This window comes from Podarcis vaucheri (genome assembly GCF_965113315.1).
Source record: "Podarcis vaucheri genome assembly, chromosome: 5".
Taxonomy (NCBI): Eukaryota; Metazoa; Chordata; class Lepidosauria; order Squamata; family Lacertidae; genus Podarcis; species Podarcis vaucheri.
This window is the reverse complement of record NC_138763.1, coordinates 11,775,310-11,791,050: the sequence shown is the minus strand read 5'-3', so window position 1 is coordinate 11,791,050 and position 15,741 is coordinate 11,775,310. Positions and strand designations below refer to the sequence as shown.

Below are 15,741 nucleotides of genomic sequence, written 5' to 3'. Positions count from 1 at the left end.
TGTGTTGGAATCGTCTTCATCTTTACTCCCTCACAATTGGTTCAAGGCTTGGGTATGCTAATTTTCTTTGGCATAATTCTTTGCTCCCACATTGGACGGAGCATCAGATTTATGTATTGTCATTGGAATAGCCTTGTTGGATCGAACCCCCAAAACAGTCTTTTGCTTCCAACTGTAGCCAGCCAAATACTTCTGGAAAGCCTACAAAGTAGGGCATGATGACAAGAGCTCTCCCTCGTTGTTTGTTCTGGCTTCCTAGTATTCAGAGGGTGCTGGAGATTCCATTTGGCCATTGAGAGACATATTTTCTTTTTCTGCAAACGAACATCTTCTGACCCCAAGGCCCAGTTTGTCAGATGGGAATAAAGAGGAGCAGATTTAGCTTTTTAACAAATCCCCATTGAATTGAATCAAATCACCTTGGAATGTGCCTGAATATGGTGGTGGGAGAATTGCATAATTGATTGTTAAAAAAAATAATTGTTGATTTTTGGTATTTTATATAGGCTGCTCAATAACATTATTCAAGCAGTGATTCAAAACATAAATATTGCAGGGGTTTTTTAAAGTCCTGAGAATTTTTTTAAAAAACTTTACATTGTGTGAAAATAACCACAAGGAACATTCAAGGTGAGCCTCTCTGGGGAGGGGCACACCACAACCAGGATGCCCAATGCCAACATAACCCAGCAAGTAGAAATATAAAACATTAAACCTAACACCAAAGGTTTGCGAAAAGCATTGTGGGACTGAGGAATTGGGCAGGGTCGACTGGGGAGAGGCCCAGAGGTGAGATGGGAATGTTCTCTGGACTAGAGGTCCCTCGCTCTGCGTTAATTTGAAGACTTCCAGCCTTAGCTGTCTAGTAGACAGAGCACTGCTGTTGCACCTGGAATATTGGGGCTGTTTGCATGACAGTTAATGGCTCACCTGAAGCTAATATTATGGTCTTCATTCTGTATTCCCTATGCCAATTTGCTCAAGTGGCTGGCTTTTAGTGCTAAGGGCCAGAGTGTCCTAAGAAATGTCTGCTTCCAGCTGTGCAATAGATTATGGTTCCAAGACTATTGGAAGTTGCCCTCACTTTGCATTCTGCCTTACACACATACATCCCACAATGGAATTGCGGATTCCTGTGGACGATGAACCATAACATTGGCAATCCTGTCTGAGCTTAAATTGACTGAAGCTATTGCCTTCAGCTCACCCTTTTGCAAAACCTTCGTTGAAAATCTGTTGCTGAGGCTCCAGTAATGTATGTGAATAAACCTTAAAATTTGGAGTAGCTGTGGTTCAGAAAAACCTGGGAAGCTAGCGTTGCTATGCCTCTGAAATGTTCCTTTGTCTCAGCATAGGGAATATCAAATGCCTCAACTGATCTTTGTAGGCTCTCATAACCATTTATGTGCTTGCATCTCAGTAGTGCGTGTCCATATTTCTCCGAGTGATTTATGCTGTGTTATTCTTTAGAGTGAAACTGAGCCTGTGTAAATGCAAGATCATTGTAGAAAGTTGCACGGATGTTCAGTTGTCTGCTGGTCTTAGCAAGTATAAAATTGAATGTGACATTCCATGCACACTAATGTGTGCACATTCCATGCACACTAATGCTTGGGTTGTGAGTTCTGGACAAGATTTTTTTTTAAAGCCTGAACGTTACAATTTGAATAAATTAACAGGAGAGCAGATCTGCTAAACATGCAAAATGTGTGAGAATTAAAAGGCATTTTCAGCATTTGGAAACCTCAAAAACAGGACCGGGCTCAGAAATGGAAAAAAGATGAGTGATTAATATTAGAGGTGAGAGTAAGGATGGTGGCAGCCATGGGAAGGGATATAGAGCTGTAAAGTTAACTGTCTTTCTCTTTTTACTGGATAGTTGGAGTTTCCAACAGATGCTGCCTCAACCTTTTTATTACAATTATGAGGGCCAGAAAGGTTTCGAAACGGGTAGCAAATTGTAGGTTCTCAATTCTATGAAAACTGCACATTTTGTGCCACTGTTGAAACACAAAGCCCTGTCCATAGATGGGATAGGGTGGTGTTTTGCTTTGCTCTTGTTTTGTTTGACAGCTTCTCACATTGGGTATGTCCTCTCTCTCTCTCTCAGCTCCAGATATTGATGAATCCTCAGTGATGCAGCTAGCCGAGATGGGTTTTCCACTGGAAGCTTGCCGTAAGGCTGTCTACTATACAGGAAACATGGGTGCTGAAGTGGCTTTCAACTGGATCATTGCCCACATGGAAGAACCAGGTCTGTAATCTGATTGGGTGCGCATATGTCTGCAATAGACATCGCCATGCCCGCTAGGACAGTTCTGTGCTCTCTATGCTTCCTTTTAATTGGATAGCACTGCAATTCTTATTGCATGATATACATGATTCAGTACAACAAAAACAAAATGTGTACACTTGTAAATTCTCTAATATATTTGAAATCAAATGAACACATGTCTGTCAATCTTTGAAAGTTTGTAGAAGTATAATAAGTCTATAGTTGAAACAAAGTAATAGATACTATCCTGTGGGCTAAGCGGTAAAACTTTTTTAGGCGTTCATGGTGCCGAAGTAGTAAGTGAATAACAACGGAGGACAGTGATCCCGGATAATCTGACTGTTTCGCTGGAATCTTCTTCAGCACAACTGCGAAAGAATTCAAATATGAAACAATGACCTGTGTACATGAAAACTATATAAACTTCACACAGAAGTGCAGTGTTATCTAGTATACTGGTCTTCGTGTCTGTATTCACTTGTATATATAAATTTGTATATATAAACTTCACACAGAATTGCAGTGCTATCTAGTATACTGGTCTTCGTGTTAGTATTCACTGATATTGTTTGTTGTGTTAAGTGTGCAACACAGGGGTTTGTTGTTTTGTATTCCTTTAAATTGGAAGCAATCCACAGACAGCTTCACCAGCTTCCTTCACTGTTCCATCCTAGATTAGCTTATCATTGCAGAATCATGGGTGTGGGGTGGACTTTGCGGGTATTTAGTCATTTGCTTCCTGCCTTGCAAATACATCTGTATGAACATAAGTGGAGACCTGCTTGATCAGACCCAAACATCCACCTAGTTCAAAGTTTCTGCTTCCTCCCCATGGAGCCCACAAGCAAGGCATAAAAGGAACAACCCTCTCTTGTTGTTGCTGTCCGGTGACTGGAACTCAGCTTCTCCTGGTTTAGGAATAGGCGCTCAATTTGTTTGCAGAGATTTAAATATTTGCCGCTTATGTTCCAGATTTTGCAGAGCCCTTAGCCATCCCTGGTTACGGAGGAGCCACTTTTCCTGGGGCAGGTGGAGCAGCAGTTGTTGGGCTGGATAACCAGCCCCCAGAAGAAATGGTTGCCATCATTACCTCTATGGGCTTTCAGCGGAATATAGCTTTCCATGCGCTACGGGCAACAGTGAGTCGGCAAATTATTTGGGGTCTATTTTTAGCACAGATGCAGACGTCCTCCACTTCCTCATCAAATATGACTTTCAAAAGCTGGTATGGTAAATTAATGTCATTATCCAAAGCAGAACAGGCCCTTTTTTGCCATTAGCAGTGGCAGCAGGACATTTGACAAAGGAAGACCTTGCACTACTTTTCCTTTGGGGAATTAAGTTTAGGCGGCATCTTGTTCATAGGTACTGGTCAGGGGAAAATCTTGGCTGCAAAATCTTCTTTGCCAATAGCTTATTGAGGGTTGGGAAGCAGCTTTAGGAAGACTGGCTTGAGACTTTTAAAGAGAAGGCAACTCTTTGACCAATACTCAGAACTTCTCTGTTTGAGGTGCCTATTTATTATTTCTATAGCACAGCCTTCCTCAACCTGGTACCCTGTCATTCTTTGTTGCAACGGATGCTTTCAGAGATGCTCATCTTGTGGCGACTCCTCACTGAGGAGCCCCAGTCTCCGGGTTCCCTGGAACTCATGCTAAAAGTTAGTACACTAGCCAGCAGGTTGATGCAAAAGGCATTCTCACCTGGTGAGGATGGGAAAGAGCTGGAGTGGAAAATTCAGAAATGTGCAGTTTGAGTAACAGTGAACTGAATAAGAGGCTTATAGAATCGTAAGGACAAAGTTATTTGGGCCTGAGATTGATGGGCATGAGCTGACATAATTAGATGAATGACATGGATAAAGTAGACTGTAGCTTGCAAAAGCTGATGCTGAATTAAGTTAGCTTGCATTTTTTATTACTGCTGCAGCAGCAGCCTGAAGGCTCCATTCATTTGTTGCCCTCCCTGGCATCATAATATTTGTAACACTTGCTCTTCCCATTAGTTAAGATAGAGGATTACTTGTCCAGCTATGGGAGGGTATCCTTAGTTTGGTACCAGACCAACACAATCTGTCCAGGCTATGTGGGTGGAAGTTAAACATGACATAGGAGCAAATACGGGATTATGGCAACCACATTGCACAACCTAATACAGCTGCTCTGCTGAACTGAAGGAGACTCTGTTGAGGTTGTCACTGTCCATGGTGCTTAAATCAACTCAGTGAGCTTCAGACACGTAAAGATGAAGAAGCCTCTCTGCTGCAGTGGGAATATTTCCATTTGCAGCAGGTTTTGTCCCTCCACCTTTTGTTTGTGTTTCCTATACAAAGGGAACAAAGCAGCAACAGGTTTTTTTTATTTTTGGGAAAAGGCACACAAGCCACAATGGTTGTACTGATGCTGATGGCTGTTGGCTATTTTATCTTCCTATTGGTTGGCAGAATAATAACCTGGAGCATGCATTAGACTGGATCTTCAGTCACCCAGAGCCAGAGGAGGAGAACGAAACGACTTCTGAAACCATGGACCTAGAGAACCATGTGAATGCCAACATCCTTGCAGAATCTGATCCAGAAGGACCCAGGATCAAAGACGGCTCTGGGCGTAAGTTTCCCATAGACACTTTGCTTTGGTTGTTCATATCTTATTCCCTTTTCCCAAACGTATTTGCTGCGGCTATGAATCGTTTCTCCACCATCAACGGAAATGGTGATGTACAACCATGTACAAAACGTACAATTATCAGTCAGTCTTAAAATGACAAATACCAAAATCAGTTCACTGAAACTGCCAACACGAACTGAATGGCTAAAGATCAACAGTAGCAGTATTAAAACCCCAAACCCTCTCCAGATACCCTGAAATGCCTGTCAGAATGGCTAAGTTTTGTCCAACCTTGTGAAGGTCAGCAAGGAAGGATAGGTTCATTTGTCTATTTTATTCGACAAATGAGGTTATTTTGTGCTGCCTGAGTAAGACCAAAAAAATGCAGAAAAGAAGAGTTTGGATTTGATATCCCGCCTTATCACTACCCGAAGGAGTCTCAAAGCGGCTAACATTCTCCTTTCCCTTCCTGCCCCACAACAAACACTCTGTGAGGTGAGTGGGGCTGAGAGACTTCAGAGAAGTAAGTGTGACTGGCCCAAGGTCACCCAGCAGCTGCAGGCGGAGGAGCGGAGACTCGAACCCAGTTCCCCAGATTACGAGACTACCGCTCTTAACCACTACACCACACTGGCTCTCAAAGTCATATTTAGTCTTTTTTAAGAATTCTAATTATGGCAAACTAAAAACCCTAAATCAGCAAGTTGGCTTTTGATTTCTACAGACCTCTTCCTGATGCAAAAAGGGAATGGGAAGAAACATTTTCATAAGCACACCTGCAAATGTACAATATTCATTGTAATGATGCACTCATTAAGGAGCCAGGATTCACTGCAGGCCCCCTGTTGAATGTATGCTTGATGGCAAACCTGGGCTTGTTACTGTGTAATGTGAGAAAAAAATCTTTGGTGTGCAACAGTCTTCAGGTTTAGCCCCTGGCAACTCTCATTAAAGTGACTCTGGTCGCAAGGCTGCCTTTGTCTTAAGATCCCATAGCCCTAGTTAGGCTAGATAGTGCAAGCTGTGTGGACTATTGATTTGAAGCAGCTTTTGATACAGATGCCCAGAGGGGGCAGACATTTCTCTGTGCTGCTTGGACACATTTAGACTCACGTTTTCTCCTCATTTTTATATCTGGCTGTTACAAAAGATAATCTGCTTCGTTTTTTACCTTGATGGTGACAATGATCCTTGCAGGGGGGAAATCTAAAACCAGCCACAGGATGGCGCTGTTGGACAGCAGCTGAAGAGTACTGAGCAGAAAGAAGTAGACCACAGTCACCTTAGAAAGCCTGGAAGTAGCAAATAGTGCTTGACTCTGTTTCTCACAAGGTTTTTGCGGGGCCATGTGAATAACAGGTCTCGGTGTTTCAATTTCTGGGAATGGAGTTGAGAGACGACCTAACCTGGGGAGAAAACAGCAAAGACCTGGTGAAGAGAGCACAGCAGAGGTTATATTTTCTGAGAATCCTCCGGAAAAACAATCTCTCAAAGGACCTGTTGATGGCATTTTACCATTGCACTGTGGAGAGCATATTACCTTTTGGTCTGTGTGTGTGGTTTGGGAGCTGCACGGCCAGGGAAAAAACACAATGCTTTCCAGGGTTGTAAAGATTGCAGAGAGAATAATTGGGTGCACTCTTCCCACCTTAGATCAAATCTATGCTGCCAGGTGCCATAAGAAAGCGGCAGAGATAGCGCAGGATAGTACGCACCCTGGAAATGATCTCTTTCAGCTTCTGCCTTCTGGAAGAAGGTACAGGGTTATAAAGGCCAGGACTAGCCGCCTGAGAAACAGTTTCTATGCAAAAGCAATTCTGGTTCTAAATGCAGCATAAGGGGTCTCTATAGTATAGTGTATTTTAAAATGGGGTTTCAGAGTTTTTAGGGGGTTTTGAATGTTTTATGTAGTTTTTATGTAGTTTTATGTAGTTTTTCAATTTCATTGTCCTGCATGGGACAATGACAATAAAGATATCGTATATCGTATAATCGGAATATGAAAGTGTATTTTGGGGCATCATAATAATTATTTGGTTGGAGTGCAGTGGTGATAACGCCAATGTTGCAAGTTCTATCAGTTTAAAATATATTCAAAAAAAACAAGCTATAAAATATAATATCAAACATTTGAGCAATTTCTCATTAATTCAAAATACCATTAATCCCATCTATAATACAGGGAAGATTAGGTGTGGTTGAGATTGTGCTATGGCTCCTCTTTGTGCTCTTTGTGCACGACAAAGTATCAAAACACATGGTAGATAATCTCATATAACAGTTGCTACGCCAGCCCCATTACATTACAGTAGAGATAGGTAGCCGTGTTGGTCTGCCATAGTCAAAATAAAAAAATTCCTTCCAGTAGCACCTTAAAGACCAACTAAGTTAGTTCTTGGTATGAGCTTTCGTGTGCATGCACACTTCTTCAGATACATTGTGTATCTGAAGAAGTGTGCATACACACGAAAGCTCATACCAAGAACTAACTTAGTTGGTCTTTAAGGTGCTACTGGAAGGAATTTTTTTATTTTGACATTACAGTATGTTTCTCTGCACAAGCATGGGGTGTAGAGGGGACAGAGAGACCATTCCCGGTTTTTACTTCCGGGTGTGTGTTTACATCAAGAGAAGAACATGAGAGACTATCTACATGCATGTTCCGTGCTATTTTCCAGATGTCTGTTTCATTTAAAAATGGATTTCTTGGGTGGGGGGAAACAGACAAGCATAGTATGTCCCCCTGTATCCCCTGAGGGAGGGGAAGGTTCAAAATATGAAGAGTGAACGAATGGATAACTAACATGATGCTTGCATGATGCGACTGCTGGACTTGGCTTGCTAAGGATATCTCTTCACATCCCTGCTTCTCATATTTGGTATTTTCCTTGCGCAGGATATGAACTTTTTGGGTTCATCAGTCACATGGGAACATCTACAATGAGTGGCCATTATGTTTGTCATCTCAAAAAGGAGGGAAGGTGAGTAGGTGGAACTGTTAGATAATATAAAATTTGTAAAACTACCAGGTTTGAACAAAGCTCAAAGTGCGCTTGGCACTTTGGTCCTAACCACTTTGTCGTGGAAGCAAATTCCACTGAAAGGACTAGGGCAGGCTTCCAAGTTCGCATTGCTGGATCTACCTGATCTCTTTCTCTTCCTTTCCACCTGCCTCAATCCAATCATGCTCTTGTCTCCTAAGCTCTACTATTCCCCCTCGCATTCTGTCCTTTCTGGCAAGATTCACCTGCCTTTATGCTGGGCCCATGCTTATTGCTTCTGTCCAAATGCTGACATGGACTCCAATCTGAACGTGGCTTTAATCCTGCCTATGAAATACAGCATGTGCCAGCAGATCCCTGGACGCAGTCTGCAACCCCCAGTTTACAGCAGAAAAAGAATCCTAAGATTTTCAGCAAATGAGATTAAAAAGACCAAGAGGTATCCAGATTGGGCAGTAAGTTCCTTTGCTCTTTGAGAACTCTCCAGGCTAATAATCCAGACAAAAGGATGCTGGGTAAGGGTAGGATTCTGACCTACGTGGAGCCCCCCAGGATTGGGCATTAAGCCTGATTTCTCAATACACTCATTGCCTTTTTCATTTTTTCTCCCATCTCTTTGTTTCAGGTGGGTGATCTACAATGACCTCAAAGTCTGTGCCTCTGAGCGACCACCCAGGGAGTTGGGGTATATTTACTTTTACCGCAGGATACCAAGTTAGGCCTTAGTAAACGCCCCTTGGCCTTAAGAAGCCATAAGCCTTTTTATTCTGCCAAAAAGTCGTTTCAAACATGCAAAGCCTTTGGACTGCCAAAAGGAGCAAAAAGGAAAACATTTGGGTACTATTTATAGCTTAAAATCAGGATCAGTCATTTGATGCCTTCTTAACACTGTAGTGGAGGAATTTCTGTTGGGTCACAGCGCGTTCTAGGATTTTGAAAAAAAAAAAATGTATACACTTTGTGGCGACCTCAAGGCTGTTCTGATCACTAGCCGAGATTGCAGCAAGCAACTGGAGAACACGAGACTGCTCTCAAACTCTGAAACACCCACCTCTTGCCTCACAAGTCAGTTTCGACCCTCAACAACTGTTACGGAATCAGTGATGGTAGCCAAGCCACTGCCTTTGACTGGGGAGTTTACCACCACCCTGAAGGGAATGTTTAGTGGAAGATCTGTTTGCCAGCCTGAAAAAGTGGCTTATTTGTGATCTCTGTTGTATCTCCATGGTTAGATTTCCTTTTTTCCTTTTCCTTTTTTGAATAGCACTGTGTTATCCCGGGATGTAACGGCCCAGAATATGTTGCAGATGTCAGCGTGTGAAATCAAGGTTAATAACTGCAGCCAAGGGAGCTTGCAGTTTGGCCAAACAAACAAAAAAATCGGGGTGTTCATTTTTTTGTTTTAAAAAAACGGTGCTTTGGGTGGCTTCAAAACATACCTTCCATTTCTATGCCTTGACCTAGCAATTGCTGATGGTTTGAGAACTCGCTTTATAAGAAAGGGCTCATTTCACCCATTTCAGTGGATCGGTATGCACATTTGTGTCTGTGCGTGAGTCTGCTTCTCCCATTGTGAGATAAATGCTCACACATGCAAAAGCTCTGTGTAGTCCTCAGGGTTCATGTAGGGCTGTGGATCAGCAAGCTGCAGCTTGGCTGTTCTTCCTCCTCAGTTATTCATGCTTTTGCATATACTGTAAAGGGAATCCACTCCATGGGTCCCCATGGCAAGTATTCCCATCCTGCTTCATAACGTTTACAAGGGCTCACCTTGTGACTAGCCCTTGCCCCACCTTCTTCCCCTTCCACGGCAACCAAAGGAACTAGAGTTGCTAGGGCGACAGGATGGGGGAGAGTCACATGGTGAGGACATGCAAATGTTTGTGGATCGGTTGGGAATCCTTTACCACAGAAGAAGACCTCATCAGGGTCGTAAAATGTACCGGACCCGAAGTCAGTCTGCTTTGATTTTCCTTCCACTTTTATGCCCCACAAAATATTTTAAAGATAGGGACCCTTTATGGAGAAGCTAAAATATATAACTTTCCCTGGCAATGACGCTCCCTAGAGGAACCGTGTCTAGCAAATATGCAGACAGCCCTTTTCCTCTGGCATAGCTTGTTTAATTATTTAAAATTTCTTCCCATGAAATAGCCTGCTGATGGATTGATTTTTTCCCCCCATTTTAAAACCATCATATTGACTTGTCAGCAGTTTGCAAAGGAGCCAAGTATCCCTTTCTAAAAACCTCCCCACTGCCTCCAATGTCTTCTTTTCAGTTTCACACTATTTTCACTGTACTATTTGATGGGTTTGCAAGTGTAAAAGGGGTGTGTGTATTTTTGTTTATTTGTTTCAATTCATTGTGTGAACTCATGGGCCTGGTAAGTTCTTTTTTATTACTTTTTTGCCTTTGTTGAACTACTGAATTGTTAGGGAATTTGCAATGGCAAATAAAGTGGTGCCTGCTGATTTGGGGCAAGCCAATGCCGCTGTTACCATAGAAAACAGCAGACGAACCTGTATCAAGTATAAATCTTCAGTAAATGACATACTACTTGCGCAGAAGTTCAGGAGACATTACAGTGTGTGTGTGTTTGCGTGTGCGTGTGTATACATGCACATGCACAGAGTTTCTTTATGGAAAGATCGGTGTTGCGGCTATTTATGCTTGGAGCCAGCATCATTTGAGGCAAATGTGATGCAGCTTAAGACCTTGTATCTCAGGTTAGATTCTACAAATCAACAGCCACAAAAGGCAGAAAGAGGCTTTCGAGCCCAGCAACACTGCGAGTGGTGAATCCAAAGCCTATATCTTGGGGCCTATTCTACCATCACCACTTTGCTTTATTTACAGCACTGCATGTTAGAATGCTGATCTGTCTCGCAACCTAGTCCCAGGCTACCTTCAGTTACAGCTTCTCAAGTCACTATGAATGTACCACAAAATTTGCTGGCTGATCTGCTGTTTGCTGTTACCTTAGAATGTGTCACTGGGGGAATATTTGTCTAATTCTGATGATTTCTGCAGAGTCTGGATTTGTCACGATGTGCTTATTTAAACAAGGTCTCCTGTGCCTGCGAAAATTCAGCAAAGTGGTCTTTCCTCCACCTTGTGGACGTATAAGGGCTAGTTCAAAGCAGGCGAGATCTGCTATGCCAGCATCCTGTATCTAAGTGTAAATAATGGGAACTCTCAGTGTGTTCCTTCTTGAATCTGGGAGCCAATTTCCCAGAAGCAAACTTGTTAAGCTATCTGCCTGTATAGAGACTCTGGTCTAAAATAGCCTTCTCTCGCGCTCTGAATATTTATATATGAGAGTGAGAGATGAATGCATGCAAAGCACAGTATCCAAACCCAAAGAACAACAGCCGAGAACATGGGTAGGCAAACTAAGGCCCAGGGGCCGGATGCGGCCCAATTGCCTTCTCAATGCGGCCCGCAGACGGTCCGGGAATCAGTGTATTTTTACATGAGTAGTATGTGTGCTTTTATTTAAAATGCATCTCTGGGTTATTTGTGGGGCATAGGAATTCATTCATCCCCCCCCCCCAAAATATAGTCCGGCCCCACACAAGGTCTGAGGGACAGTGGACCGGCCCCCTGCTGAAAAAGTTTGCTCACCCCTGGCCGAGAAGCTCAGGCATTGGTGCTTAAGGTATTATCTGGCTCTTTACTATCAAACATTTGCTCCCTGCTTCTCCTTCTGGAATGTTCTTCATAATAATAATAATAATAATAATAATAATAATAATAATTTATTATTTATACCCTGCCCATCTGGCTGGGCCTCCCCAGCCACCCTGGGCGGCTTCCATAGAAACCAAAAATACACTAAAATATCACACGTTAAAAACTTCCCTGAACAGGGCTGCCTTAAGATGTCTTCTGAATGTCAGGTAGTTGTTTATCGCTTTGACATCTCGTGGGAGGGCGTTCCACAGGGCGGGCGCCACTACCGAGAAGGCCCTCTGCCTGGTTCCCTGTAGCTTTGCTTAGCACAAAGCTCCACACATATTTGTGTGCATGTGCACGAGACAATTTAAAAAAGCAGGGTAGAAAAACTTGACAGAACAGCATTCAATGGTAGTTGAGATATGAGGGTGGGGTTTGAGGGGGGAGCTGCGTTTTCCTCCAAGTCCTCAACTTCTCCCTCACACAGGCTATGTTTGGGGTCGGTAAATAGGCTTGTATATCTTGGTGGAATTTGAATCTTGGATGCAGATAAACTCTGGATGCCACCTCCCAGGTCTTCCTCATGAGCCCTGTTGAAATGAAATGGGATCCAAAGCACAGATGATTATTATTAAATTTGTGTACCACCCTTCATTCGAAGATCACAGGGCGGTTCACAGCTTAAATTCATTGAACAGAGCTTGCAGAGAGAGGATTTCGGTGGATGGTTCCATCATTTTACATCCGGGCCTGTGCGCATAAAGGTTGTGGGCCAACCCAATGTAGCTTCTTGCTGTGTAATTACTAAAGTGGGGAGTGCCGACAATGAAATAGGTACACGCATGACTCTGGAGGATGAAGGCAAGACTTTGCTTTTAAAAGCACTTCCTCCTCAGTCCATTGGCATTTGAGCTAGGATGAAAGGGCAGTTCGTTCAGCATGGCAAGTACATGGTTATTAGTGATGGACAGCTGAGGGCACTGCCCTTAAATCTGGGATTAAAGCCTAAAGACTCCCAGCTAAATATAAACAATGGGGCTTTTTTTCACCCTCTGGGAAATTTAGAGAATTTGGCTGTGGGATCTGTTTTGGGTCAACACCCATGCTATACTCTTTTGTACCACTTTAACATTCATGACACCCCACCCAAAGAAAGCTGGAAGCTGTTGTGTGTTGGCAACTGTGTCTCTGCGAAGGGACTCAAAACAACTCTCAGCACCCTTAACAAACTACAGGAGAAGTCATGAAGAAGCTGTGACTGTTGTTGTTGTTTAGTCGTGTCCGACTCTTTGTGACCCCCTGGACCAGAGCACGCCAGGCACTTCTGTCTTCCACTGCTTCCCGCAGTTTGGTCAAACTCATGCTGGTAGCTTCACGAACACTATCCAACCATCTCGCCCTCTGTCGTCCCCTTCTCCTTGTGCCCTCCATCTTTCCCAACATCAGGGTCTTTTCCAGGGAGTCTTCTCTTCTCATGAGGTGGCCAAAGTATTGGAGCCTCAGCTTCAGGATCTGTCCTTCCAGTGAGCACTCAGGGCTGATTTCCTTCAGAATGGATAGGTTTGATCTTCTTGCAGTCCGTGGGACTCTCAAGAGTCTCCTCCAGCACCATAATTCAAAAGCATCAATTCTTCGGCGATCAGCCTTCTTTATAGTCCAGCTTTCACTTCCATACATCACTACTGGGAAAACAATAGCTTGCTGTGACTGTTAAAGTGGTATAAATGGGGGGCATTAAATATATGGTTTGGATGTCACCTTAGTTGTCTTCTCTGCTAAATGGGGTTCCTAGCAGCTCTCCCTCCTGTGTGCAGTTGGCAAGCACAGCATTTTTGTCACTACTCCATCGCATCATTGATTTTATCCCCTTCCCAAAAAGGTGCAATCCGCTGGGATGTTTCCCTGCAAGAGCGGCATTGAAATGAATGCGAGCAGCAGAAGAAGACCCTTTGTGTATGAAAAAGCCCCATTGGATCCTGTACGGAGCCATACAATAGGAATAAGGACCTCTTTGCTTCCACTTTCTATTAAGTTTGATAAAAAGACTGCTTCACATTTCAAATTCTTCTGCAAAGTTAGTTGTTGCCTTTTAAGAGAAAGAGGATGATAATTTACTTGGATTAGAATTTGGTTGACTTTTGTTGTAGATTTGTAAACCGAGGAAGAAACCCCAAAGTATTATTTTCCACTTGTTTTCACCATGGTCAACCTGATGGCTGATGTCCACATTTTGAACACCAATTTGGCAACACTCAAGTGACAAAGAATCAAAACTTAATCTTTATTGGACACGGGAGCTGGTCTCTTCCCTCCAATTTGTTCCTTGTCAATGTTAATCATATGCAATCTAGGAGAGTTGCTCTTCCTTGCCAACAAACAGTATGGTGCTAATAAATGAGACCTGTGTACCAAATGTTACACTGGAATAAGCCATTGTTAATGGGGTTAAATGTCTCCTTGATTAGCATCATCCTGTTTGTTGGCAAATAAGAGCCAGTTTGTTGAAATGATCCAGCAAATGCACACATGTATGAAAATCACATCCCCATGACTTATCTTTTCTGGAGGGCAATCCTGCGAGTGGAACCTTTCATTCCTGTTGCACATCAGGGACTCTCCTTAAAAAAAATATTCCATGGATAACTTGCTTCATGGTAACTTTCCCGCATTTAATGCACTGACAAGATTAGTGTTCATGCCCCGAGTGCCTGATGTCAGCTGCGTTAAAATCCCATGCTGGTAAACGCTGCTCAGATTGTGTCTGTCCCACAAATTACAGTGCTGGCTTAGCGTGACGTGTGAACCACTACTTGTAGTTTTTTCTCTTTCCAGTCATGGGAGGAAACCAAGGTTTGTTCTTGCCACCCTGTTGAGGTTTATATGGAGGAAATCAAGCCATCAACACTGGGCTGGTTTGCAAATAATGCTAAGCCAACACTGGTCTGTTTGCAAAGGGAGACACAGGGCAGGCAGTATTTGAGCAGCGTGTACCAGCATGCTTGTTGGTTCACAGTAAACCATGGTTTGTTTGCAACTATGGCTTACTATTATGTGTATGGGGCCCAAGTGACCCCATGGGAAAAGTTGCATCTGGTGCAGGATGAGTGCTATTTCAGGCACCACTTCATGGCAGCAGCACCTGTGAGTGTGGTGTTTGGCCCATAAGTGCCGCGGCACATTCTTCAATCATTGCAGTTGTAACTATGGATGTGGCTTATTTAAAAGTATCTGAATCTGCCATTGTGTTGCAGATCAGTAAGGCAAACTGTATCTTAAACTGTATCTCCAGTTTCTATCCTTTGTTTTCCATCCTTGTGGCAGTTTTGCTAGGTCCCACCCTCCTGATTTCTGAGGCATTGAACGACTATGCAAATTTATGGTGGAACTGGCTGTGCCTTTTAATTTTAATCTCTTACATACTCCTTCCCTTTTCTGCTTCTCACATTGGATCAGATTACTGTACGAATCCTGCCCCACCATTTGAGGTTAACTACTGTATCCTGGAAATGTTTGCAATTTGGATGAGTTTTGCACTGTTCCGAATTGTCGGCGTGAAATGCTAATCATCGTTTGAAGAGAATCTGTCTGCCACAAGAAGGGATGTGAATGAGATGGTTGCAACTGTTTTAAATTAAAAAAGCAAAAAACAATTTTGCATGTGTTGGTTTATGTTGTCTCTTCCACACAGAAACACACTTTTTTTGTGCTCACTATTTCCAGATGATTTGACAGGGTTGCATGCGTCTTCCATCAAATCCTGGATGCATTTGGGGAATGGATGAACAAAAGCGCAACTCAACTCTGGTTCTTAACCATTAACACAACAAAACAACTTTATGTATGGAGGAGGAAATAGCTTTCACCCTGGCAGAAATAAATCCTTCTAAATCTCCAGGCAACAAATAACTTGAAGCCACAGACAAAGTTTATTTTAGAACATATTTAAAAATTGCATGATTTTATAAATACAGGAAAATAAATACAATTTAATAAGTGGAAAAAGAATCAAAGGAAGGCATGCTTCCATTACCGTACAAAAATACATTTACTGTGGTGCTCTGCAAATTTTTTATCTTACCAGCCTTATAAATAAAACACACTAAATATCCATACAGTTCCAAGTTAAAAGCATAGGTTACATTAAAGAGCAGAGCACGGAAACGTCACTTTGAAGCTTCATTA

General features: G+C 42.8%; 1 protein-coding gene across 2 annotated transcripts in view; it reads left to right on the top strand.

Annotated features, from left to right (window-relative positions):
• The window catches only part of USP13 (ubiquitin specific peptidase 13), an 82,315-nt gene extending 67,106 nt beyond the window's left edge, over positions 1 to 15,209 (top strand). For both annotated transcript variants that reach the window (XM_082224162.1, XM_082224161.1), the window contains 5 exons: positions 2,111 to 2,254; positions 3,248 to 3,414; positions 4,719 to 4,881; positions 7,778 to 7,862; positions 8,509 to 15,209. In XM_082224162.1, the coding sequence (XP_082080288.1) occupies positions 2,111 to 2,254; positions 3,248 to 3,414; positions 4,719 to 4,881; positions 7,778 to 7,862; positions 8,509 to 8,602 (653 nt within the window). In that variant the 3' untranslated portion in view covers positions 8,603 to 15,209. The remainder of the gene's footprint in view (positions 1 to 2,110; positions 2,255 to 3,247; positions 3,415 to 4,718; positions 4,882 to 7,777; positions 7,863 to 8,508) is intronic.
• Positions 15,210 to 15,741: the final 532 nt, after the last annotated feature.